At 44.1% G+C, this 25,884-nt stretch overlaps 1 protein-coding gene and 2 long non-coding RNA genes across 3 annotated transcripts in view; 2 read left to right on the forward strand and 1 right to left on the reverse strand.

Annotated features, from left to right (window-relative positions):
• Positions 1 to 25,884, reverse strand: part of ROR1 (receptor tyrosine kinase like orphan receptor 1) — a 448,217-nt gene that overhangs the window by 18,677 nt on the left and 403,656 nt on the right. Inside the window, exons 5-8 of the mRNA XM_047788808.1 lie at positions 21,277 to 21,404; positions 17,543 to 17,860; positions 15,761 to 16,006; positions 2,402 to 2,613 (exon numbers count right to left, since the gene is read on the reverse strand). Coding sequence (XP_047644764.1) covers positions 2,402 to 2,613; positions 15,761 to 16,006; positions 17,543 to 17,860; positions 21,277 to 21,404 — 904 coding nt within the window. The remainder of the gene's footprint in view (positions 1 to 2,401; positions 2,614 to 15,760; positions 16,007 to 17,542; positions 17,861 to 21,276; positions 21,405 to 25,884) is intronic.
• On the forward strand, positions 11 to 4,110 carry LOC125132033 (uncharacterized). Its single transcript, XR_007136120.1, has 3 exons — positions 11 to 505; positions 1,622 to 1,688; positions 2,476 to 4,110. It is a non-coding gene; the product is annotated as an uncharacterized LOC125132033 (long non-coding RNA).
• LOC125132034 (uncharacterized) lies at positions 4,302 to 6,277 on the forward strand. The gene is made up of 2 exons (XR_007136121.1): positions 4,302 to 4,814; positions 5,957 to 6,277. It is a non-coding gene; the product is annotated as an uncharacterized LOC125132034 (long non-coding RNA).

The raw sequence follows: 25,884 nt of genomic DNA on the forward strand, positions 1-25,884 counted from the left end.
AACCCGCAACCTCATGGTTCCTAGTCGGATTCGTTAACCACTGCGCAAAGACGGCAACTCCCTGATCATTTCTATCACTCAGCATCCATCAGCTTTCTCTGGCTGTGCCACAAAGCTCTCTAAGATCATCTTTTGAAAGATGGCATACATCCGAAATTCGAAACATTGTGCCTGCTGGACCTTCTGTGTTGCAAAAGAAACCTCCACTCAACATGGAACGGAGTTGCAGAAGGGGGCTGACCTACAAAACTGAATACTTTCCAAATGAAAATGACTCTTCCTATAATTTCTGCCACAGCAACAAGGAGTGCCCCCCCTTTCCCCAGCATGGTAGCTGCTGTAATGATGACTGTAACCAGTGATGGGGCCTCTCTCTCACCAAGAGTTCGGGCGTTTGTAAGGCTTCTCAACATTTAATAACAGAAATGACAGGGAAAGATTCCCATAGAACAAAGACTCTTGCACGAGAAGTTTGAAGTCAGAGGATCTGTAAACGGTCAACTAGGTATGACCCATGGAATGTGTAATAATATTAACCCTTCTATTTTCCTCTATTACATTTGTAAGGATTAAGTGGGATATTACATAGCAGGCTGTACTGTCTGAAAGTTGGCTAGCTAGCAGCTTGGATGTCAAGAGTTAAATATCTTCCATCTATTCTCCGAGGCCACTGAGTGAACCCTATGGTCTCCAGGGTCTGTGGGTTTTTTTCCGGTAAATATTCACACTTTAGAGAACAGTGGTTTTGCCTGTGACAGAGTACTTAAAAAATGAATTTTTAGCATTCAAGAAACCCTCAAACCTTACCAACCAATGTCACTTTGCAATAGAAAAATATTTTAAGATTTAATAAAAAAAAAAATCCAATAGCAAAGTAAAATAAATCAAATGAGGGAGGGCTACATGTCAGGCCCAATTAGGCTAGTCTGATTTTTGGGAAAAAGGATTAATTTGAGTGTGAAGGCATGTTTGTCTTAAAATTGTATAAAAAGTGATGCATCTCCTCTTTATGAGAGTCCAAAGAATAATATGGTCACTAACCCACAGAGAAGATAAATGTTTGTTGAATGGATGTTCCTATGGAGCTGGAACATGAAGAAAAAGGCAGGCTTTTGTGGATCCAAGAAGCCTAAGTTATTTAAATGAAATCCCTTTGCTGAGAGGCCTGGGATGGAGGTGCTGGCTTTCCGGAGAGAAAGCCTCTGTTGTATTTCAGCTCCAAGATGTGATGTGTGCTCCATTGAAGGGAAGGGCCAGTGACCCTGGGTTCCTTGCCAGGACCTTGAGCCACCCAAATGTTGAAAGATGTGGAGGAAAAACTGAAGGGAAGTCGATTGATTTAGCCCGGAGAGAAGGCTGAGGTGGGCTACCATAAAACAGCATTCAAGGACTGTAAGGACAACCCTTCTTTTAAAATATACTTAAACCAAAGAAGAGGGGATTTAGGTGAGGCATGAAAATGGTTTTTAAAATTGTAGCAAAAAGCACATAACATAAAATCAACCACTTTAAAGTGTACAGTACAGTAGCGTTAATACCTGCACGTGCTATGCAAGCAAAATGCCTTTTGGACAGTGGTGTTAGTAAACAACGTTCAATCTCTCTCTGTTTCTGTGTTCAGCTCTTCCAGTTCGGCGGGAAGAGTGTGGATTTTCTGTCTTTAAAATTTGGAAGTGTTCCAAAATGAGGTAACGCTGATGGCTGTACAACCATAAATAAAATTAAAAAATGATTTCTACACAAAAGCTGAGCATCAGAGCTTGTACCCCAATGTATCATAAATCACAAAAAAAAAGTGAAAAAAATTGGAAAAATAGGAGTTCCCGTCATGGCGCAGTGGTTGATGAATCTGACTAGGAACCATGAGGTTGCAGGTTCGATCCCTGGCCTAGCCCAGTGGGTTAAGGAACCGGCGTTGCCGTGAGCTGTGGTATAGGTTGCAGATGTGGCTCGGATCCCGTGTTGCTGTGGTTCTGGTGTAGGCCGGTGGCTGCAGCTCTGATTTGACCCCTAGCCTGGGAACCTCCGTATGCTGCGGGAGCAGCCCTAGAAAAGGCAAAAAGACAAAAAAAAAAAAAGAAAATTGGAAAAATAGTTCACATTCTGAGTCCCATGGGGCTGGTAGAGAAGATCTCATAAGTGAGTCCTTCCAGCCCAAATTGCACGTTACGGTGATAGGTAATACGGCGGGCCCAACCCTGACATGGTCATCGGGATGGAAGTAGGTTCAAGCTGCCTTGGACAAAGTTAGAGATCCATACATAGTCAGGCTAAAAAGTAACTCTAGCACTTATAAAACGTCTGATTCTATCTCCTTTGATGTCTAAACTCGGGAGGATTATAGATGTTGCTTTAACTTGAAGACCATAGAATAAGTGTAGCTCGGGGCTGCTAGTTTTACCTTGGGTTTATAGGCATTCAACATGGACATCTCTACATTTTGGCCTCTGACGTGTTTCGGTTGCCTCTGGACAGGTGGTGAGGACGACTTCTGGTTATTGCGACAGACACAGATGAAGAAGAAGAGTAAGGCAATGGCCAGGGGGATGGCAACACTGGGCACCAGTATGTACAGGATTTCCATTTTATTCTTCTCTTTGGAATCCTTTGAATCTGGGTGCAGAAATGGAAAAGAGCAAATGTTATCCTGGTTTAAATGCCAGGGATAATACTACATTGCAGAGATTAAAAATGACCTCCTATTCTTCTATACACACACATTGACTACGAGAAAAAAAGAACCATCGCTTATTACAGTTTCTTTCCATCAAATCTTCAATGTAATGTATTAAAGTGGAAAAGGTGAAAGTGCAAACATTTTAAGATGGCAAAGGGACATTATGAAGATTTCACATGTGTGCGGGTCCCCTCTGATGTTGCCTTTCTTGAGCAGCAGACCTGCATTTCTCTAACACCTGAAAAGTTAAACGCCACGTGGATGGACTGTATACATCCAAGAGCCTTAACATGGACCACGGGGATCTTCTTCCATTGGCCGCCAGCCCAAATCGACCACCACCACATGGTTTCCAGAAATCATGCCCATGTCTTGACTGGTTGGACATTTAGGGCTGGTCCTGCATCTTCCAGAATCGACATCACCCAAGAATCCTGGTTCCAGGGTCCACCAAGCCCCTGGCCTAAGAATATGGGGAGCCAAAGTCAGGGCAAGCTCAGTCTCTAATGAGCTGTGTGACCTTGAACAAATCATTCACCTCTCTGAGTTTCGCTTTTTCTCATCTGTGAAAGGGAAATATCCGTTTTGGATGGTGTCTACAATTCCCTGTAGCTCAGCATCACTGCAGAACTTGATACCTTTTGAAACTCAAGAATTCTTCTTAAGTGGTTTCATATGAACACAATAATTATGAGTGCTAACACTTTGAAGTATATTTTTGAAATCTTATACATGTCCACTATTACCATAGCTTGGAAAAGAATTATAACATGTACAGAAGGACGCAAGGACGCATATTTTTCTTTTTTTGGTTTGAGTTTGACCATCAAACTAAATATCCTGGGCAGATATGATAATTAATGAATTATGTGACTAGTAAAACAAATGCAAGCATTAGGGAACAGTAATTACAGAGGTTACACACCCTGATCACTGAAAACCTCATCCACTCTCTCGCTTTAAGAAAAGCCAACGTGTGAAAATTCAGATTGACACAAAATCCACAGATGATTATTTATTTAAAAGAGTGAACCATGCATCCATTCCCTTATCATTCCATTCATTCCCTAAGTCAATAAACCAAAGCTACTATGGCCATGCACTCTACTAGGTACTGGGAATCTAAAAGGAAATATGACATATCCTGCCCTTAAAGAGCTTAAAAGATCTTTCCAATATGTTATAGGAAATGCTACAAAGAAAGAATAGAGTCGTGAAGAGACACCAAAAGTCCCTTTAAGCAGTGAGCTTTCTCCGTACACATAAATGAGAATGTAGTCTATAGAATTATTACTTACATACACCTTCCTTGGGAACCTGTTGTTCAGTGAGAAATGGCAGCAATTAACCACACTGCCTTCTCCCCATAAAAGCAGACTCAATGCAAGAAGTTAGGAAGGGGCACCAAAACCTGGGTGTTGGGGAGTTCCCACTGTGGCACAGCGGGTTAAGGATTTGGCTTGTCTCTGTGGCGCTGTGGGTTCAATCCCTGGAGCTGTGGGTTAAGGATCCGGCATCAAAGCAGCTGTGGCGTAAGTCGCAGATGCAGCTTAGATTCGATTCCTAGCCCGGGAACTTCCATATGTTGTGGGGGTGGCCAAAAACAGAAAAAAAAAAAAAAAAACCTTAAAACAACAACAACAAAAATCCTGGGTGTTGGGACTGTGCTCTGTGGGTTAACCCTCAGAGGGACTTAAAATCTGCTTACTGAGTTTAACAAAAATAACACTTTTCATATTTACTGAGTATTTTCTACCAGCAGAAAGTCTGGTTAGCTGTTATTAATATGGGCCAAGTATTGTCCTAAGCACTTTTCAGAACTCATTCATCTTATGCTCACAACCAACCCCACGAGGTAGGCACCACCCTCACCCACATTTTATAGGAGAAGAAACTGAGGGGCAGAGTGGCTAAGTTACTTGCCCAAGGACATGAAATGAGTAATTCAAGAGCTCGGATTCCTCTCCTGCTGGTCTTGCTTCACACCTCCTGCTCCAGCAACTACCCTAGACTGCCAGTCATTTGAGAGTTGCTGTTGTCTTGCACCTATTTTCTCATGGCAGGATTTCTCTTATTTCATGCAGGGAAGAAGCAGGAAGGAGGTCTGAAAGGGGGGATAACACTGAAACTTTGCCAGGTATGTTGCTTTTGAACTCCCTGCTTTGTACACTGTGGCAGGTAAACACCTCGACCAGGCATCTCTGAAGTCTAATCATTCTAGCCATTAGGAATGGGGTCTCGGGTGTCTGAGTAACAAGTGTGTCTGCATGTCTGTGGGTGGGTGGACAGAGAGACAGATCAGCTATACAGCATCTGTCTATCCACTGGAGCAGGATACAGGAAGTTATCTTGAAAACTTCTGAAGACTGCTTTTGTCATTATCTAGGTAACCTTGAGTAGGCACTTGGCCCCTCTGAGCAAACTCATCTGTAAAATGGGACTATTTCATAGAACTGTTGTAAGCAGTACACGAAGTGACATGGCAACGATTCTAGGACTCACTCAATTTACTCACACGCCCCTCCTCCTTAGAGTAGGAAGAGATTCAGGGCATAAAAGCTTTGGGATAGAAATTCTAAATAACCTTCAGTAAGAAACCACCTCTCTGACTTCCACCAGCTCAGTTATTCAAGGGGAATAATAATCATACCTGATCTACCAGTCTTGCTTGGTTCACACGAGAAAGGATGTTCAGGAAAGAATCCCGGGTAATTGAAAACTGTCACATAGGTGTTGGATGCTCTGATTATTATCAGCATTATAAAAGCCTTTCCAGTGTCTCTGTATCCTGGGGGTGGGGGTGGGGGTGGGGGGAATCCCTTTTGTTATTCTTGGATTTTTCAGTGAAATCATTATGAGGGTAAGACTGCCAAAGGAATGAGGCTCATTTACGTCGAATGTAATGCCAGTCATTTTTCTGGCCTACATTTTTAGCAACGAGAGAATGTAGAACTCTCACCTGTCTGGCAAACAAAGGAGTCTATTCTGTACTCGTTCCCTATCGGATTATTCACGGAACACCTTTGATTGTAAATGGGAGGCCAGGAACAAGTCCCCCCCTGCAGGTCTGCAGGAGAACAGACTTCAAGAAGCCAAATCCTTTAAACACAGTCAAACTTGGCTCCTTCGGATTCCACGAAGGATATGCAAACGAGCACAGTGTCCTCTTGCCAAGTGAAATGATCAAGCAGAACACAACGTGGTCATGTTGGAAGTGACAGAAAACAAATGAGGCCTCTTGTAAGTCCTAACTGACTACGCGCTCTCTTTCCCACACAGCTCTCTGCCTTTGGCCAGAAGGGGAGTCGGGGGTCTGGCTTCAACAATTTCATATAAAAACATTCCACAGAACAACGAACCTGACTCATGGAAAATGAGAAAACTAACATGGCCCAACCTCTTCGCAACGTCCTAGCAGTTTTAGTCCACATTTTAACCCAGTGCTTCGCATTACCTGGATTTTACACGCAGAGAAACCGAGGCTGAGGAAGGATAAATTTGCCAGGAGGTGGTGGAGTCTGGGTTGGAATGTAAGTCTGTCTGTCTTCAATGCCTGTGCTTTTTAAATTCTATGACTAATAAACACGAAAACGCTATGGAGAATTATTTGTTATCCTTCTCCTTAAGCTTCTCCAATTCCTTCTCAGTAATGACCGATATCTAGTGGGAATCATACTGTTAAAAAGAATCACATAAGAACAATGGGCATCATGCTGACTGTTCACTTTAAAGGGTAATGGACACCTCCAAATGCACTGCAAAGAAAACTGTCTGAAAATGAGAACGTGGAAGATTTTTTAATACTTTGGAATAACCGTTTAAAAGTTAAATGCGCATATTAGTTACATCAAGTTAAATACTTGGGATTTTTTGAAGCCAACAATTTAGTCCGGACCACATGATTAATTTCCTTTTAAAAATCAACAATTTGGTATCATAGTTCACATCTGACATTCCTATTTTATTTTTACAAGATATTCAATACTTGATTAGTAATTAAATATAATGGAGAAAATACTTCTTGCTTTTCCTGGGGCTTAAAGCAAGGTAAACACGATTTCTCATTCAAGAGGTACTTGTATGAAGTGAAACATCATCTGGGATATTACTTTGAGTTCAAACAAGAAAATGCTCCATGCTTAAATCTGGCAAAGGTGGCACAAAATCGTACAGGACCTTAGAATTCAAAGGACATTAAACAAGTTGAATTACGATCTGGTCTGAAAAAATTTTAAGAGCCATAGAAAACGAACAGAAATTGCCACCATTTAGTATTTGAACACTACAAAATCAGTGGGTCTGTGGCAGATAGGGGCCTGCCCTGGTGATATTCAAGCTTATACCTGGGAGCCAAGAAAGTGAAGGTGGTAATTAGGCCTTCAACTGGCACGCTGGGCCCAGCCATTCGCTCTCTTGACTTAATGAGGGAAATACTAAGTACATGATCTATTGCCTTATATATTCTCAAATGAATTCTTTAAAAGACTCTGAATAGCCCATATACAGTGATTAACATTTTTCTCTTTGGAAAATGTTTTAACCACATCAAGTTAGGGGCAGTAACTCATTTGTGAGCCCTTGAGAGAAAAACCTTAGTAAGTGGAATCCACATGAGTTCACTAAAAGTTTCTGTAAGTCTCAGGACCTCAGCTTTCTCCTCTATAAAAGGAAAGAGTTGGGCTCATTTTTCCTTTGGAATTGAAGAAATTTTTAATTATGGTTAAAAAAAAATAACGAAATTTACCCTCCTAACCATTTTTAAGTGTACATTTCAGTAATCTTAAGTATATTTACACTGTTGTACAGAAGGGCTCCAGAACTTTTTCATTTTGCAAAACTGAAACTCTATCCATATTGAATAATGACTCTCCATTTTCCCCTCCCCCTGCCCCAGGCCCTGGCAACCACCATTCTACTTTTTGTTTCTAGGAATTGGACTATTTTAGATACCTCATATAAGTGGAATCAGATGGTATGTCTTTTTGTTGGCCTATTTCATTTAGTACAGTGGCCTCAAGAGCCATCCATGTTGTTGCCTATGACAAGGCTTCCTTCTTTATTAGGGCTGAATAATGTTCCATTGTATGTATTCACCACATTTTTCTCTATCCATTCATCTACCAATGGGCATTTGGCTTGCCTCCTGCTCTTAGCTCTTGTGAACAATTTTCCAGCGAACATGGTTGGGTAAATATCTCTTCAAGATCTTGCTTTCAATTCCTTGGATTGAAAATCCCAGAAGTGGGATTGCTGATCATACAGTAATTCTGTTTTTAACTTTTTTTTTTGTCTTTTTTTTTTTGCCTTTTCTAGGGCCGCTTCCCATGGCATATGGAGGTTCCCAGGCTGGGGGTCTAATCGGAGCTGTAGCCACCGGCCTACGCCAGAGCCACAGCAACGCAGGATCCAAGCAGCATCTGCGACCTACACCACAGCTCACGGCAATGCTGGATCTTTAACCCACTGCGTGAGGCCAGGGATTGAACCCGCAACCTCATGGTTCCTAGTCGCAACCTCATGGTTCCTAGTCGGATTCGTTAACCACTGAGCCACGACGGGAACTCCGAACTTTTTGTGGGACATCTATATTGTTTTCTGTAGTGGCTATACCATTGTGCTTTCTGACCTACACTGCAAAATGGTTCTGATTTCTCCACACCTTTGCTAACATTTGCTCTTTTCGTTCTTATTACAGTTTTGATTTGCATTTCTTTAATGACTCGTGATGTTGAAAATATGTTCTCATTCGCTTGCTGGCTATTTGTATATCATCTTTGGAGGAATGTCTATGTACCTCCTTGGCCCACTTTTTAATTGGGTTAATCTTTAAGTGCCAGAATCCAGGAGGTTTGATAAAATTAAATCTCTTTCATTTTCGATAGAATTATTTTTGAATGGTAAACCAAGCACACATATATTTTAGAAAAACATTTACTCAAGTGCTTCATGATGTCCATATGAACAAAAGATGGAGGGTGAGATAATAATATGTGAGATAATATACTAATACTATCAACAGATGGATTTGCACTTCAGCACATAGCTCTATCCTAATAGGGTTAATCAGCAAAATAACATCATCCCTTAATCCTCTAGGCCCAAAACTGAAGTGCTTCCCACTCCCGCTAGCCCCAGCTTCTGCACCTTATTGGTTTACCCTAGTTCTCCCAACACCTTTCAAGACAATCGCTTCATAAAAATTCTCCTTTGTCTCTTTACTTGTGCCTTATATTTCCTGCCAGAACCATGACTGATGCAAAGCCAATAACAATAGTCACTGTGGTGCTAGAACAGAATCTTGCCACCCAAAGGTCAAGATGACAAGGAGTACTTCCTTTTGGCATGGTGGTGGCCCAAAGAGCGAAGCGCTTCCAAAAGCTTATTGCTAGAGTAGCTGAGACACTGAGTAAATGACTCCATATATATTGGGGACAGGAAAAAAAAACAAAACAAAAAACCTTTGAGAGAAAATTATGCTTAAAAATGTTTATGGAACATGACTTAGTTATACGTTTTTGGTAACTATTGTTCTTTACTTGGTCGAAAATAGATAAAGACGGGAGACCAAAGCACATCTTGAAAATCTCTGTAGCACAAAAATAACTTCCGGAAAACTTCAAACTATACAAAGCAGTGCTCTATGCCGTCCTCCCTTCTCCCTCCCCACCATCCAATTCCCTGTAATGTTCAATTTGGGTTTGAAGAAATGGCTGAAAGACAAATTGCCTTACAACGGGTCTTCTATGAAATATGGGAGAAGGCTGCTGACAGAGTGAGTTAAAAACTGCAGTGTTCGCAATCTGGAAAACATCTGCCTTGCCCCAAACTGTAAACCACCACGTTGGAGAAAATGGTTTGTGACAAAGCAGAACCCAGGGCGGGTGTTTATAGGGTATGCGACAAGTCAGGGCTATTCAGGCACAGAACTGGGCAACGTGCCCTTTGGCAAACCGTTGCAAGCCAAGGACTTAAAAGGAAATACCAAAGCCACAGGCCAGGTACGAAAACTCCAACTGGAGCCAAATGGTTCACTGCGTTTCTTATCAATGGGTACTCTTTAGTGAGGCCGGTCTAGCAGTGTAAACAATAGCACGGTTTGGAAGTTTGGTCGTTTGGTCGATGGAGAAACCTTTATTTAGAGGTGAATCAGACATGCTGGCTAGTGGAAGAACTGTGGCTCAGGGCTTGATCTAGAGTGAGATAGATATACGGCCAAGGTGTGCATATGAAGACACCAATGTCCTCAAGGTTCTGATTCCCCATACAATTCAACAAAGAAAGAACTAGGGGATCTCAATTAGTTGGGGAGGCTGAAAGAGTATCAGTCATGTGGTAGAACACAGCCAAAGGGAAATGGCCAGATCACCGCAAAGGAGATCCTAGGCAAGCAGACATTTTCCGCAGGTCCACCCTCAGAACTGCGTAGAAAAGCAATGATAAGGGCCGCAGTGAAGCTGTGAAGCTGGGAGGTGTGCCTAGGTGCCAGATGGAAAGAACATAGGCAAATGTTTCTTTTTCGACTTCGTTTCCTCCCCGCCCATAGTATTTGGCTTGGAAGGTGGCCACAGTGACTAGAGGTGAAAGTGCAGTGAATGAAGGTTTGCAGGCAGGATCTTGGGGAAGATGGCCAACTCTGAGGACTGGGGACCTGGGGCTGCCAGGAAGGCAGGAGACCTAGGTAGGTCTTAACGGGAACTGGGCAAACACCATGAGGCCTGGGTGCAGCTGTGGGGGAAGCCAGTCTCGATCGGGCTGAGGCTGAGAATACCCTAGGGTCTCAGAGTAGATGTCTTGTGGCTGGGGGCTCCCTTCCTGTATCCATGGAGCTTCAAATAAGAAAATCAAAGACCCTGGAGTTCCCGTCATGGCTCAGTGGAAACAAATCTGCCTAGGAACCATGAGGTTTTGGGTTCGATTCCTGGCTTCGCTCAGTGGGTTAAGGATCAGACGTTACCACGAGCTGTGGTATAGGTCGCAGATGCGGCTGGGATCTGGTGTTGCTGTGGCTGTGGTGTAGGCCAGCAGCTGTAGCTCCAATTTGACTCATAGACTGGGAACCTCCATATGCCGTGGGTGTGGCTCTAAAAAGACAGGAAAAAAAAAAAAAGAAAATCAAAGACCTACAGAGCTCAGAATGATCACGGGAAGAGGAAAATGCTAAAGAAATATGTATTCCTCTGGATAAGCTAGAATTGGTTGCATGCGGACAGAGTGGACCTTGAGTCCCATGGACACGATCTTAGCTTTTGTGAAAACAGCATGGATTCAACTTCTTCTCCATCAGTCAAAGGGAGGAGATACCTTTATCCTGTGGTTATTATAAGGTTTAACTCCACACATTTTATTGCATATCAATTAAATTGCAGGCCAGATGCTATTGTAAAGAACTTAGCACAGGATTCCGCAAAGAGCAGATACTGTAGCACCAACAGCAACCATATGGTGATACACATGCACGCTGGGAACTCTGACAGTGTTTAATGTGCTTTGTAGTTTTTTTCCATTGGATTCTTCCACTAGACAGGAAGCCACCCGAGGGCATGGTCTGATCCAGCTTGTTCACAAAGTCTAAAGCACAGTCGAAGCTCCACACAGATCGATTTCAGGAAGTGACTGAATAACTAATAACCATTCTAATTGTTAGACGCCTGGGGTAGGAGAGAAGACAGAAGATGAGTAGGTCCAGTCTGGCTCCAACTAGTTTTGTTCTTTCACTTTCTCCAAGCACTGCCTGGGCACATGTACTTAGTCTTAGCTGAGCCAGTTCCCAGAATTCATAGCAGACATATTTGGTTGTGCTTAATTTTATGTTCTGTCTTAGAGTGAAAGTTCACAGATAAAATGATCTGGGGCAGACTGTTCTCAAGTGCCTTTATACCAGAAAGTACAACAAATGCTCACATTCTGCATTTAATTAGGCCTATACTTCTTTAGCCTTACTTAGTTGAAACAAAAACAAAAGATATCAGGAGGAAAATGAGAAACCCTGTGGAGATTTTGAAATCTCCTTAACTTTGACTTAACAAAAGAATGCAGAAACATTCCCATGAGACTCCAACCCATTTGAGAGAAAGAAGGAAAAGAACTCATTTCAAATATGCCCCACAAGCTTACCACTCATTGTAAGATGCAAAGTTACTCCCTATCCATCTTCTTTCTTTCTATCTATCTTTCTATCTATCTGTCTGTCTGTCTGTCTGCCTGCCTGTCTATCTGTCTATCCATTTACCAACCTACCTATATATACAAACACATGCACACTCACACACATACATAAATCATAGAGTTTATAAGACTGGCCATAGGTTTGAGTCCTGGAGTTCTATTCACTTCTACTAAGTTAGTCCTTGAGTCCTGGAGTTCTTATTAACTACAAGTTATTTAACCTCTCTATGTCTCATCTTTCTCTTTTGGGGAAAAAAACCCAACAAACCCAACTCGTACAGTTATATAACTATTATGCATGAGCGAATGCATAAAAATCTCTGAGCATAGTGGCTCACCAGTAAGCACTCAATAAATGGTAACGACTGTTTAATATTGTTCTTCTTTACTCTAAATGGTACAATTCTTATTCAGTGTCTGGGTTTCCCAAACCTGGCACTATAGATACCCTGGGCTGGATAATTCTCGGTGTGGGCTGCTCTGTACCTTCTGGGGTGTTGAGCAGCATCTCTGGCTTCTACACAACGGATGCTAGTAGCCTCTGCCAATCCCACCTGGTTGTGATGAGCAGAATACCTCCAGACACTGCCAAATGTTCCTGGAAGGCAAAACCTCCCCTGTGTGAGAACCACTGGTATAGAGCAAAGAGCAGCGAGTGGCGCCAGAGACAGAAGACCTGGTTTCTATTAACTAATTTGTGTTCCTGGGCAAGTCCTACCTCTTCCCTGGGCCCTGGTTGTCTCATTTGGTAAAACGGGGCAGGAAATTCCTACTTTATCTTTCGTGATTTGTGTAAGGATGAAATGAGAAAAAAATCACATGCTCTCAAGAAATATGAAAGTAGGAGGATTCTTGTATGATTATTTAGTTGGAGGTGGGCTATGGAGGGGCAATTACAAGAAGCCTTGCCTTGGAATGACAGCACATGCCAACCTGCTCTCTTCTTTAACTCACACCCTGGGGAGCCGCTGACCTTTCAGCAGCTTCTTACTGATCACATGTCAAGGATTCCCTGTTCCTTTAATGGATGTATTTGTGGCTTGGCCGGAAGAATTCAAAAGGAACTGTGTTCTTTCAAAATAAAATGAAAATGTTTCTTAAAAAAAAAAATTCTTATTGTAAGTGGTGAAAACTGGCTTGTCATCTCTAGATTTCACTTTCATCTAAATTTCTCTCTCATGTGACTAGAATTAGCCAATCCTCAGAATGCTGTAGATGGATACCCTGAAAGAAATATTGAAGCGTTTCCAACATCACTGTACTGATTAATACCATAATAATATACTGAGTAATACTGTGATGGATTTCTTCATCAGCAAGCGATCATGTTTTGATGTCGTATCATATTATGGGAATTGGTATACTGGAATCCAGAGGTTGAGCTTATTGTCATTCTTTTATTTATTTCTGAGAAATCTTTTTTTTTTTTTTTTGGTCTTTTTGTCATTTCTTGGGCCGCTCTCACAGCATAGGGAGGTTCCCAGGCTAGGGGTTGAATTGGAGCTGTAGCCGCTGGCCAACGGCAGAGCCACAGCAGCACAGGATCCAAGCTGCATCTGCGACCTATACCATAGCCCACAGTAATGCCGGATCCTTAACCCACTGAGCAAGGCCAGGGATCGAACCCACAACCTCATGGTTTCTAGTCGGATTCGTTAACCACTGAGCCATGACAGGAACTCCAAAAATCTTTGAATGGGAACTAGCGTCTGGAAAGAGAACAAGCTTTGCATTTGGTCAAAGCTACATGCAGAGAGATGAGGGTTCAACGTCTAATCCCATGCATTGTCTAATTTAGGCAAGTCCTTTAACACTTCTGAGCCCTGGTGGAACAGATTAATGACACCTACCCCAAGGGCGGTGAGGAATTTTGAATGGAGATGACTACGTAAAGCACCGAGCACCATGCAGGCCCATGGAGGGCAGACACAGGTGATCTTTCCCGTTCTGTCCGTGGTCCAAAAGCCTCTTCAAGGATTTCATGCATCCCTCAGAAAGTATGTCGGGTTGATTGCTTCAGGAACACCGTTGAAATGAAAACCCGTACTTTGTAAGTATCCTTTCGGGTCTTAAACTAACTGTCATGGAGCTGGCATGAGATTATCAACGAATCTTCCAGTTTATGAGCAAATTACCTCCCTACTTCTGATGAGCATTACAGTTGGAAATTAAGGGTCAGAAGTCACCTGAAGGACAATGGCATTCACTTGGAGTCACGTGAACAAATGTGTTTCCTCCTTAAAACAATTCATTTGGTCTCCCTAAGGACATACCTCAGTATCCCAACACAGCATAGCGGAGTAGCAAGAAGATGATGTTGAAGACAGACCTGCCATTCAACAGCTGGGTACCTCTGTGGCTCTCTGAGCCTCAGTTTCTTTTCCTTTTTTTTTGGTCTTTTTGCCTTTTCTAGGGCCGCACCCGTGGCATCTGGAGGTTCCCAGGCTAGGGGTGGAATTGGAGCTATAGCCACCGGCCTATGCCAGAGTGACAGCAACGCGGTATCCGAGCTGTGTCTGCGACCTACACCACAGCTCACGGCAACGCTGGATCCTTAACCCACTGAGCAAGGCCAGGGATTGAACCCGCAACCTTGTGGTTCCTAGTCGGATTCATTCACCACTGCACCAAGACAGGAACTCTGAGCCTCAGTTTCTTCATCAGCAACATAGGTGTCATAGTGTGAGGGTGAGTATAAATAAAGCTGGTGAAACCCCACAGACCATGCCTGGCAAATGGAAAGTGCTCAGTGAGAGCTGCTTTTATCCTTGGCTCCCTCTCAGATCTTCACACCTACCTGGTTTGGGAGAAGGAATGGGGCAACTAAGTCAATGATTTACTATCTTCTGGAGTTCCCGTCATGGCGCAGTGGTTAGCAAATCCGACTAGGAAACATGAGATTGCGGGTTCGAACCCTTGCCTTGCTCAGTGGGTTAAGGATCCGGTGTTGCTGTGAGCTATGGTGTAGGTTGCAGACATGGCTCGGATCCCGCGTTGCTGTGGCTCTGGCGTAGGCTGGTGGCTACAGCTCTGATTCCACCCCTAGCCTGGGAACCTCCAGATGCCGTGGGAGCGGCCCTAGAAAAGGCAAAAAGACAAAAAAAAATTTACTCTCTTCCAAACATCACAGACTTTTTTCAGTTAACAACTCATTTATTCTCACGATAAATTCTGGATGCATATCATCATTATCTCCATTGCACAGGTGTGGCTTTCCTGTGACATCCTGACGCTCCCTCTAGGTCTGGGAAACTCAGGTGACATTATCTATGTGAACTACAGCCAGGAAGATGAATCAATTCCAAAACAGTCCTGAAACTTCAGGTTTCACCAATATTTTCATTCTCCTTCTCCTACCCTCCCAAACATTTTCTAGAAAGAGGAACAAACGATTCAGAAATCTCATTTCCTTTCTATACTTCTGCAGCGTAAAAGGATGAGACGAAGGACGTGGTTTATCCACAGGCTGCCCTGGGTGGGTGAGTAATGGCTATAGATTCATCTTCCCCGTGGGTACTCTCAAGGACACGGGGAAAACAGTTCTCAATCTGCTTCCAGGACACCTGTTGTGCTTAAAAAAGGTACACTTGGACATGAACCATTTGTGGGTAACATCTTTTACTACACGAATGACTGTGATGAGCAGTTTCACCTGTGCCTCTGGAGAGAAGGTGCCTGTTGCACCCACTCACACAATGGCCACAGTAGTAGAAGCAGTTCACTCCTGGAGAAGGGTGGATTGGTACCCTAAAAGGTGTTCCGTGTTAAAATGGCAAGGTTTATCCATCCTGGAGACAGAGTGTGAGATCAAACACTACCCATCTTTCCTGCAGCCTCACCTGATTCTCCAAAGGGAAGGGGCATTCAGGGGAGATCTTATAAAGTGAATGAGTACATTAAAGCAATAATGGTATTTACCACATGCTGGGATGTCACACAGGTCGGACTTAAAGTTCTCATCCAAGGTGAAGCACCAGGGAGCTTCCTTCTGATTTCCTGGGTTGCGGCAATAGGAGTGCCCTCCATTCAGTTCTGGGAAACGGAGGGCGGTGAAGGTGTGTGTGTGGGGATATTGGGAATTCCACGGCTGGCACTGGCGCCCAGATTTGGTCACACTGACGGTCCCCCGGTAGTCCACACCTGTGCTGTTGTAGCACTTGTGATCTGAAATACACAACAGAAGAGCCCAAACTGTGAGAGGGAAACAGAGCTGCTGCGGGAGCTCCTGGGCTGCTGTTTCTGGAGGGCGTGGCAGAGGTTTTCCTGATGGTCACCGCCACAGGGCAGTGTCCCCTCGTGCTAAGCTGGGACACAGAGCTGGCCCTGCAGTGACATTCCTGGGAGGATTTACAGCTTATGCATCAGGCAGAAAACCCGTCCTCCCCAAGGATTTTTGATCCTGAACACAGAAAAAAATCACAACTGGGGCAGGACCTGAGGGCAGGAGTAATTTCCTAGCGAATGGTGGAAGGAATGTTCTTTCCCTTTCTGCTTGGTGGCCTTAGACATGAGTCATGTGATAAAGAATCCGGTTCACACAAAATGTTTATTAGCAGCAGTGCACTATGGGTTTCTGGCAAGGGTTAGTGGCAGGGCTGTGCTGATGCACCAGACACGCTGGAGAAACAGGTCCTAGTAAGTCCTCCTCCTGAGGACTCTTGCTTGAAAGCACTGCAAAAATCTCGTAAGTTGAAACAAACTGGAACCTGGAGGAGTACTGATCAGATGAGAGTAATACTAGTAATAACGGATGATATTGCTATTTTAGGTGCATTGACTTATTTGGCAAAGCAAAGCACATGAACGGCCAAGAGGAAATGAAAACACTGCCAGCGAGTTTAATTAGAGATGAATGGGAAATGCAGAGAAAAACAGTCGTTTGTTTGATGATGGTGAGAAGATGGAGGATGGAGGCAGGCCCCCATATATGTATTTTTTAAATTATAGTCCAATACATATCTAATTGACTAGCAGTGTATGTAGAACATTCAAAATATTGTGCAAACTTGACCACTATCTCATCCCAGAACACTGATATCATTCCAAAGGAGCCCCAGTGCTCATTAAACGGTCACTCCCCACTCCCCCTTACCCCCCATCCCTGGCAACCACTAACCTGCTACCTATCTCTATGGATTTGCCTACTCTGGATAGTTCATATAAATGGACTCATACAATGGCCTCTGGTTTCTTTCACGATGATAGTGTTTTCAAGTTCAACCATGGTATATAGCATGTAACAGGATTTTATTCCTCTTCAGGGGTGAATAATATTTCACCGTGTAGATATACCACAATGTATTTACCAACTCACTCACGGATGGACATGTGGGTTGTTTCCACCATTTAGCCATTGTGACTAGAGCTGTTATAAACCTTTTTGGACATGTTTTTGTTTGAACACCTGTTTCCGACTCTTTTAGGTAAATACCCAGGTGTGGCATTGCTGGGACATATGGTAAGTCTATTTTTAAGTCATTAAGGAACCAGTCACCATATTTTGAAACTATCATCTCCATGCAGCTTCTGAAAGATAGGCACTACATTGAATCCACTGCTGAACACTCGCCCCCCACAGAGTATTTGGCCCATTGGAACATAATCTGACTACCAAGATGAATCATTGCTGGGGATCAAGGTCCAGTTTTCACTGTGCCATGGGGTTGCTGACAGGACAGAAGGTCAGGGGCTGCCACCTACTTTTATTTATAGGATCTGCCATGGGTATTCCAATCCGGATGCAGTTTGCAGCTTCGGGGCTTTCTGGCTGGGGGAGATCTTCACAGTTGGGCAGTTTCAGCCTCATCAGAATCATGGGATTGGATCTTGCAAAAATGTACTCCGTCTGACACAGGACGTTTTCCAGGATTTCACATTCATCGCGACACAAGTCCCGGGGCTTTGGGACAGATGAGGTTTCATCACAGTACGGGAAGGCATAGTGGCACAGAGAAGGAATGGCAAACTGAGAACACTTATCAGATAAGTGACTGGAGGTGCCAATCATGGTGAAGGCGGCTGGAAAACAAACACAATTATTAACTCCCAGGGGCGGGATTTATCTCCTCCGGTTATCTGGTCCACAGATATCAGATGTAAACACACATTGGAAGGAATCTGCTGTGCTCAAACAGACAAGGCCAAGAGAAGGAGATTTGTTTCAGATGTCTCAGCGGCTTACTTTCACTGGCTTGAAAAAAATCATTTTGACTACAAAGTTAAAAAAACAGGATTAAGTTACATATGTACTGTTTCCTAATAAAAAGAATTAATTAGGTTAAAGTACAATATATTTTTCATTTTCATTACAAAGCAACAGAACTTTTATGTTTCATCCGGTACTTTTTATTAGTTCTGTGAAGCTTCTAAAATATTTGAACTTGCTTTCTGTGGTGGCTGAGCCCGATCCCAGGATTGAGTTCTGGGTCTTGCCTCTGAGTTGCTGGATCACTTGGGGGAACCTGTGTAATTTGTGGCTTGAATACTTACTATGCCATCTTCTCAAAGTGAGGCAACTCACTTGGAAATTCTTAGAGAGCACATCTCAGTTGTTCCAGTGGGTATCACAGAATATTCATGGTTGCTTAGCCTGACCTCTGACCCCTCACAAAAAGATCACTAGCGGAATTCCCGTCGTGGCGCAGTGGTTAATGAATCCGACTAAGAACCATGAGGTTGTGGGTTTGATTCCTGGCCTGGCTCAGTGGGTTAAGGATCCGGCGTTGCTGTGAGCTGTGGTGTAGGTTGCAGACTCGGCTCGGATCCCATGTTGCTGTGGCTGTGGTGTAGGCCAGTGGCTACAGCTCCAATTAGACCCCTAGCCTGGAACCTCCATATGCCATGGGTGCAGCCCTAAAAAGCATAAAAAAAAAAAAAAAGACCGCTAGTTTTTGCATACCTCTGCTGATGAGAAGCTTATCCCTCACAAGGCAGACTATGAGGTTGTTGGTACATCATTTCCCAAAGTATGTTCCTCAGCACATTAATTCAGTAGACTGTTAAAAGTGTTTGAGAAACTGGGGTTCTATAGCCAAACAAGTTTGGGAAATGCTGAGTTAAAGTTAAATGGATTAAAAAAAAACAAAACAAAACTGTAATACTTTCCAATAAGCTGATGTCCATTGAAAATGTCTAAAGGAGTTCCTGTCATGGCTCAGTAGTAACAAACCTGACTAATACTCATGATGCTGTGGGTTTGATCCCTGGCCTTGCTCAGTGGGTTAAGGATGCGGCACTGCCATGAGCTGTGGTGTAGGTCGCAGATGTGGCTCAGATCTGGTGTTGCTGTGGCTGTGGCAAAAGCCTGCAGCTACAGTTTCCATTTGACTCCTAGTCTGGCAGCTTTCATATGCCCTGGGTGTGGCACTACAAAGACAAAAAAAAAGTAAAAGTAAAAATAAAATGTCCAAGGGAGGATTATCATAGGGGGGTGACCAAATGTTTATATCAGAACTCCCATTTATTTTTGTGAATACATAGTAAGAAGTATGTTAAAACCTTCTTTTATTAGAGGTTGCAATGTGCCTTCACTAGCTCCTCCCCATCAGTCTAGCTTTGCTCTTGAAAGCCTGCGGGCTTTAGCGAGTGACAACTACATCTTCTTCTTTTTTTTTTTTTTTTGCTATTTCTTGGGCCGCTCACACAGCATATGGAGGTTCCCAGGCTAGGGGTTGAATTGGAGCTGCAGCCACTGGCCTATGCCAGAGCCACAGCAACTCGGGATCCGAGCTGCGTCTGCGACCTACACCACAGCTCACGGCAACGCTGGATCTTTAACCCACTGAGCAAGGGCAGGGACCGAACCCGAAACCTCATGGTTCCTAGTCGGATTCGTTAACCACTGCGCCATGACGGGAACTCCCAACTACATCTTTTTGGAGTGGCTTCTCCAGGTTAAATGGCTCCTCTGGCCCCCTCTGAGTTCCTTCAACCTCCTCACGGGCCAAAGTTTCCGGACTTTTTGCAGTTCTGTCTGCCTTGTGTTTGTTCTGGCCCCTCTTAAAGTCCTAGGCTTGCCAGATAAACTATAGGGCAGCCAGTGACATGTGAATTTCAGATGAACATATGGGACTTACTTATATTAAAAAATTATCAAATGTAACTAGGTGCCTTATATTTTTCTTTCCTAAAGCTGGCCATCTTATTAGAATTTCAGAAGGGCGGGTTTTTTTAAACGATTTTTTTTTCCATTATAGCTGGTTTACAGTGTTCCGTCAATTTTCTGCTCTACCGCAAGATCACGTATACATGTATACATACTTTTTTCTCACAGTATCCTCCATCCTGCTCCATCAGAAGTGACTAGATATAGTTCCCAGTGCTCCACAGCAGGATCTCATTGTTTAGCCATTCCAAAGGCAATAGTTTGCATCTATTAACCCCCAATTCCCAGTCCATCCCAGCCCCTCCCCCTGCCACCTTGCAGAAAGGTGATTTTAACATCTTGCAATGGTACAGGGCACAGAGTAATAACTACACTAATGGGAGAGGCACAGGCTGCCATAACCACCAGAACCAGGAGTGTGAAATCGTGCAGGGTGTCGGACCCTCCCTACCTCACGTGTGCGCCAGACAGAGCTTCACTATCAGATTGCCATTAAAAAGATACTTTCAGAGTTCCTGGGGTGGCTCAGCGGTAACAAACCTGTCTAGTATCCATAAGGATGCGGGTTTGAGCCCTGGCCTCACTCAGTGGGTCAGGGATCTGGCATTGCCATGAGCTGTGGTGTAGGTGGAAGATGCAGCCCGGATCCCACGTGCCCATGGCTGTGGTATAGGCCAGTAGCTGTAGGTCCAGTTTGACCCCTAGCTTGGGAACTTCCACATGTTGAGGATGTGGCTCTTAAAAAAAAAAAGGCAATGAAAAGACACTTTCAATTCTGAACGGTGAAGCCTAAAATAGAGAAAGCTAGAACAGCAAGCGCCCTATGAACATCTTGCTTCCCCACTCACAGAAGAAGGAAGACATTTGCATGGAGAGTAGGAGACTTTCCCCAAGGTCACAGCAATGGCAACACTGGGATGACTGCCTCCAGAATTTTAGACTCGAAATGCATCCCCTTTCAGCGGACACAGTAATGCTTCTAAACAGCAAGCTCTGTGAGGGCAGAGACATACCTGGTTTACTCGCCACATGGTCATATTCCCAGTGCCCAGCCTGGTTTCTGGGATGTCTGAGGCACTCGATAATATTTATTGAGTGTTTGAATGAATGTGAGACTTCTCAAGCCTCCTTTTCCTCCAAGGGCGAACTTCCATAAATTATTCTAATGTAAATTCCAGAGCAGAGATCATATCTCATGCTTCTTTATGGCCCTGCTCCTAACCCCGGTGCCTGGCCTAATCCTTTGTCAAGAGAAGAGCTCAATAAAACTTCTGGTGAGAAAAAAAACTGTGATGTAAGGTATAAACACCACTTCATTGCTGTTACCTACCTGTGATCTGATTTTCTATTTCCCCTTGCATGTGCAAAGACTCCATGTAGACAGTGCGGTTGCCAATAAATCTGGCACACGCAATCCCTCTGTATGGCTGACAGAATCCATCTTCTTCGTACTCATCTCTGAAAAGAGAGCGAAGATGTGAGATGAGGTAGTCGGTATATACAGGCAGCTGGCTCTGGCTGCACCACACCCAAGACAGTCACTAGGGGGCGCAGTTGGGCACAGGATCCGAAAGACTGGGCTCAGGAATCTGGGCTTTTTCCTCAATTCCATCCGCCGCTTAAAACATCTGGTGGTCACGTTGGGCAAGTTTCCTTTACCCCCAGAAAATCGTCCTGAAGCACAAAGTCATCCTTAAATCTGGGAGAAAACACTTTTATTTTCGCAGCTGGTGGTGGGCTGGAAGATGATGTAGCTGTGAGAGTGAAGAGGAAATGAGGTGGAAATCTGGGCACAGGTTCTACGAGTTGTTTGTTGCTGTTTTTTAAGCACAGATTATTTCTGCTTCATTTGCTACAAAGGCGTGGGTGCATGATCCCTAAAATCCACCCTGACTGATATGTCAATTAGGAGTCGCCAACAGGTTGAAGCTGGGTGCAGCTGGAACGGAACTCGAGGGCAGTCCAGTTCTGCGGTTCCTCCCTGCCTAAGACCCGTTATCCCTACCCTGCAGAGAGAGAGGTCCATGGCAAACCCTGGACTGGACAATTTCAAATGAGTCACTAAGTCCCGGGAAATCGAGAGAAAACGTCCATGGAAACGGGCTTTCACGAGCCCCTAAAACTTCGAAAAGGATTTGGCTGCCGCCAAATTATAATAATAAGGGGGGGGGGACATAGATTTTATTCTGACAACCACGGAGATGCCAGAAAGGGATGTGATGAGTGACAGTGTGGCAAATGGCTAGAGATCTAAGGCTGGAGATGAGGACCTAAAAGGGCAGGGTCAGCTTGAAAGCACCGGGGCCATAACGTCCCACAAGGACCTATGATAACACAAGACACCAGAGCACAGAATATCCATCTGCTTCTGAAAGGCAGACCACAGCCAAACAGAAGGCTGCCGGTCCGACTCATGGGCTGACTTCTACCCTGATGTCCCTGGCTGGAGTCAACACACCATGGGAACAAAGCACCCCTCTTTCTCTTTGGTTTCTTTCTTTTTCTTTCTTTCTTTCTTTTTTTTTTTTTTTAACTCTTTCATTTCCTTTCTTTCACTTTCTTTTTTTTTCTTTTACTTTTTTTTAAATTTTTAATTGTAATCAATAGTTATTTCCTGCATATATTTTTTTTTCTACTGTACAGCATGGTGACCCATTTACACATACATGTAGACATTCTTTTTTCTCCCACTATCGTGGTTGCCCAGGGGGAGGCGGAGGGAGGGGGATGGGCTGGGAGTTTGGGGTTAATAGAGGCAAACTATTGCCGTTGGAATGGTACCTTCTAAGTTCAAGTACTTGAGAGCAAAAGCCAGGAGAACAAAAATTCTCCTTGGTTTAACGTTGGCATGTCCTTGGGCAACCTCCCAAATGAGAAGAAGCTGCTAACTGACCTCTCTACCCCATAAGGCCAGGTCAGGAGGATCCTATGAAATTGTGTAAACGCTTTTAAAAAGTGCTACACCGAGGTAACCTCTTATTGTTATGGAAGTACCTATATTTAAAAAGACATGTATTTAAAGGATCATTATTTATTAAGCTTCTCCTTTATCAAATCGACTGTGCGCAGTGCTGTGGCCCCGGACCGCCACACCTGAGGGTTCCGGGAGGAAGTCTAGAAACGCCCCCAGAAGAGGAAACCAGGTGGAAAAAAAAAAACCCTGATAGAACTGATCTTTAAAAGACACTCATTTCAGCTGCTTTCTATGCCCTATTCTTGAAAACAGTCACGTCAAAGGTGGAGATGGGGCCGGTATCCTCAGTTTCGTCCCCTAAATAGTTTGCAGGGCAAAGCTCATAAAAACATGACCTGGAGTTCCCATCGTGGCTCAGTGGTTAACGAATCCGACTAGGAACCATGAGGTTGCGGGTTCGATCCCTGGCCTTGCTCAGTGAGTTAAGGATCCAGCGTTGCCGGGAGCTGTGGTGTAGGTCGCAGACGCGGCTCGGATCCTGCATTGCTGTGGCTCTGGCGTAGGCCAGTGGTTCCCATTCGACCCCTAGCCTGGGAACCTCCATATGCTGCAGGAGTGGCCCCAGAAAAGTCAAAAAGACAAAAAAAAAAAAAAAGAAGTGACCTATAAGTACACATACAAATGAATATATCATATACCTGACATAAAGACCCTGAAATTTTAATGTTGCAAAATCCTGTGAGCACTCCACATGTTTACTTTCATAAATCCTAGAGTAACGTTGAAGCCTTTTTGGCTTAAATTTTACTTGGGTTGTAAAATTAACCCCACTTTTATTGGGTAACTAATACCATAAACCTATGGGGAGAAAGAAGTTTCTCGATGACCCGGGCTTGGATCTTAGAAACTGAAGTCCTGAGACCGGAATGTACCCCCGCATCAACCCCCTCCCCCGCTATTACACAAGATGCTCTTCTAACCCGAGGCATTAGCGGAGCCCTGGATTTTTAAGGTGTCATTATGAGAACACTTCTTCCTCCCCCACATTAAACTCTCAAGGCCTCAATTTATATCTCTTGGGAGGACAAAACCCTGGAATTACCCCCAGATATAAATCCCCAACCTACTGGGAGTTCCCATATTTTATGTGTGAGGCTTAGGCTAAACTTCTTACCACCTTTCCAGTTCAAGACTCTAAAAAGACCCTTTGAATACTGTTTGCCAGAATAAAATGGAATGTAATTCTTTGGCTGCATATTTCTTATCAAGGGCTTAGAGCTGCAGGTGTATTAAAATTTTGACTGTGCCCAGAATTCTTGATATTTTGGCCAGTCGCTTGGGGATAGATATAAAAGACAACACGAAACAAAATTTTAAAAACAGTATGTAATGTCATCTGTTAGGGAGTAGTTTTCTCAGCTCTGGCTGCTTATAGAATCTCCTCGGGCAATTTTTAGAAACACCAGTGCTCCAACCCCACCTCGGACTTAGTAAATCAGTCTCTGGGGATGCAGCTGAGGCATTCATGCATTTGAAAAGGCTCTCAGGTGATTTGAATGTGGTTGGGAACCACAGCTCTAGAAAAATAAACATGTATTAAGTGGCTGCCACTCTCTGTGCCGGGTACTATGCTAAGTGCTTTCTTCAAAGTAGCCTCTTGTGCGGTATTATCATCCTTATTTATCAGAGGGAGAAACTCAAGTTCAGAGATGTCTGAATTGAAGCAACTGGCTCAGAGTCACAAAGCCAATAAGTGGTGGAGCTAAGGTTTAAACTGAAACTTCAAGCTCAATCTTGAATACCAGGCTGTGAGATCTGTCATGCTCTACTTTTTAATACGACGTTTAATGAAATCAGCCGAATAATAATAAATAAGGGGCTTTCTCAGAGCCTTGACTCTGCACGAGGCACTGCGGAATTCCATTTCTGTATAAGAGCAACATTAAGTCATTTAATCCTGACAACAGCCTTATACAGAAGGTGAAGGTGTCACTATTCCCATTTTATAGATGAGAAAACTGTAGGGTCCGAAAGAGCAAAGAACTTGGGCAATGCAACACAGCAAGCAGAACTAGATTTGCCCCGAATTAGTGCTTGTCACCGTGGTACAGAGCTTCCTTCCAAATGGTTGGCTGTGGAAGGTTCTGCACTGCTTCCAGGGGCTTTCTACTGTGAGGATGTTTTGGTGTTTGCCGGGTGGCAAAAAGCTTTTCTTTTAAACATCAAGTCACCAGTGCCTTTCATCCTTTTCATTTTTCCTGCTGCCTGTGGCTGGAGGAGAACAAACGCCCCTGCAACATTAATCAGCTTTATGCTTTTCTCTGGCTCATACTTCTTGCATCATTGATGTCCTCCATGCTGGGCAAATTAAAAACATGAAGTGGCAAGGCAGCAAGAGTGCAGGGCACTCGCGGCGAGCATGCCCCAGGCTACATTCTAGGGAGAAGAAAAGTCCATTAGGAGAGGACAGAGGGAATGCTGGCCATTCATCAGAGCAGCTGGCACCAGCACGCGCCAGCTACCTCTCCATGATGTCAAGAGGCCCCCCTGCTTCTCAGAGAGGTGATCTCGTTGCCAGCCCCAACACCCTCCCAAGTTCATTGCCAAGTGAAAGGGAAAAGCCAACACGGTTGGCCCTCTACCTCCAGAGTTTCCCTCTCTCCCCAGAGTAAGGAGCTTATGAGGGATGATCGCACGGGGGTGAGAGCAACAGTGACCGATGTGGCAGCCCTAAGAACAGCCACCCAGGAAGCGCTGTGGACCAAGGGCAGGTACCAAGTGGCGGTCAACGCTACAGGCTGCAACCCACGGGAGTTTGACTGTGACAGTGGAAGTCAGTTGCTACAAATTCCTGGGCAAACCTCTGGAGTCTGAGCTGGAAGCGCTCTACAGAGCTTTAGAAAAAGTCAACAGCACATTGTACAGCCTGGCGCCTGTGAACCCCAAGATGGAGCTTTATTGGAGAGAGGGGAGTGAAAGGATGCAGAATACCCCAAACGGAAGCTGAAATGGAGCTGTACCAAG

Source organism: Phacochoerus africanus, chromosome 8 (assembly GCF_016906955.1).
Source record: "Phacochoerus africanus isolate WHEZ1 chromosome 8, ROS_Pafr_v1, whole genome shotgun sequence".
NCBI lineage: Eukaryota > Metazoa > Chordata > Mammalia > Artiodactyla > Suidae > Phacochoerus > Phacochoerus africanus.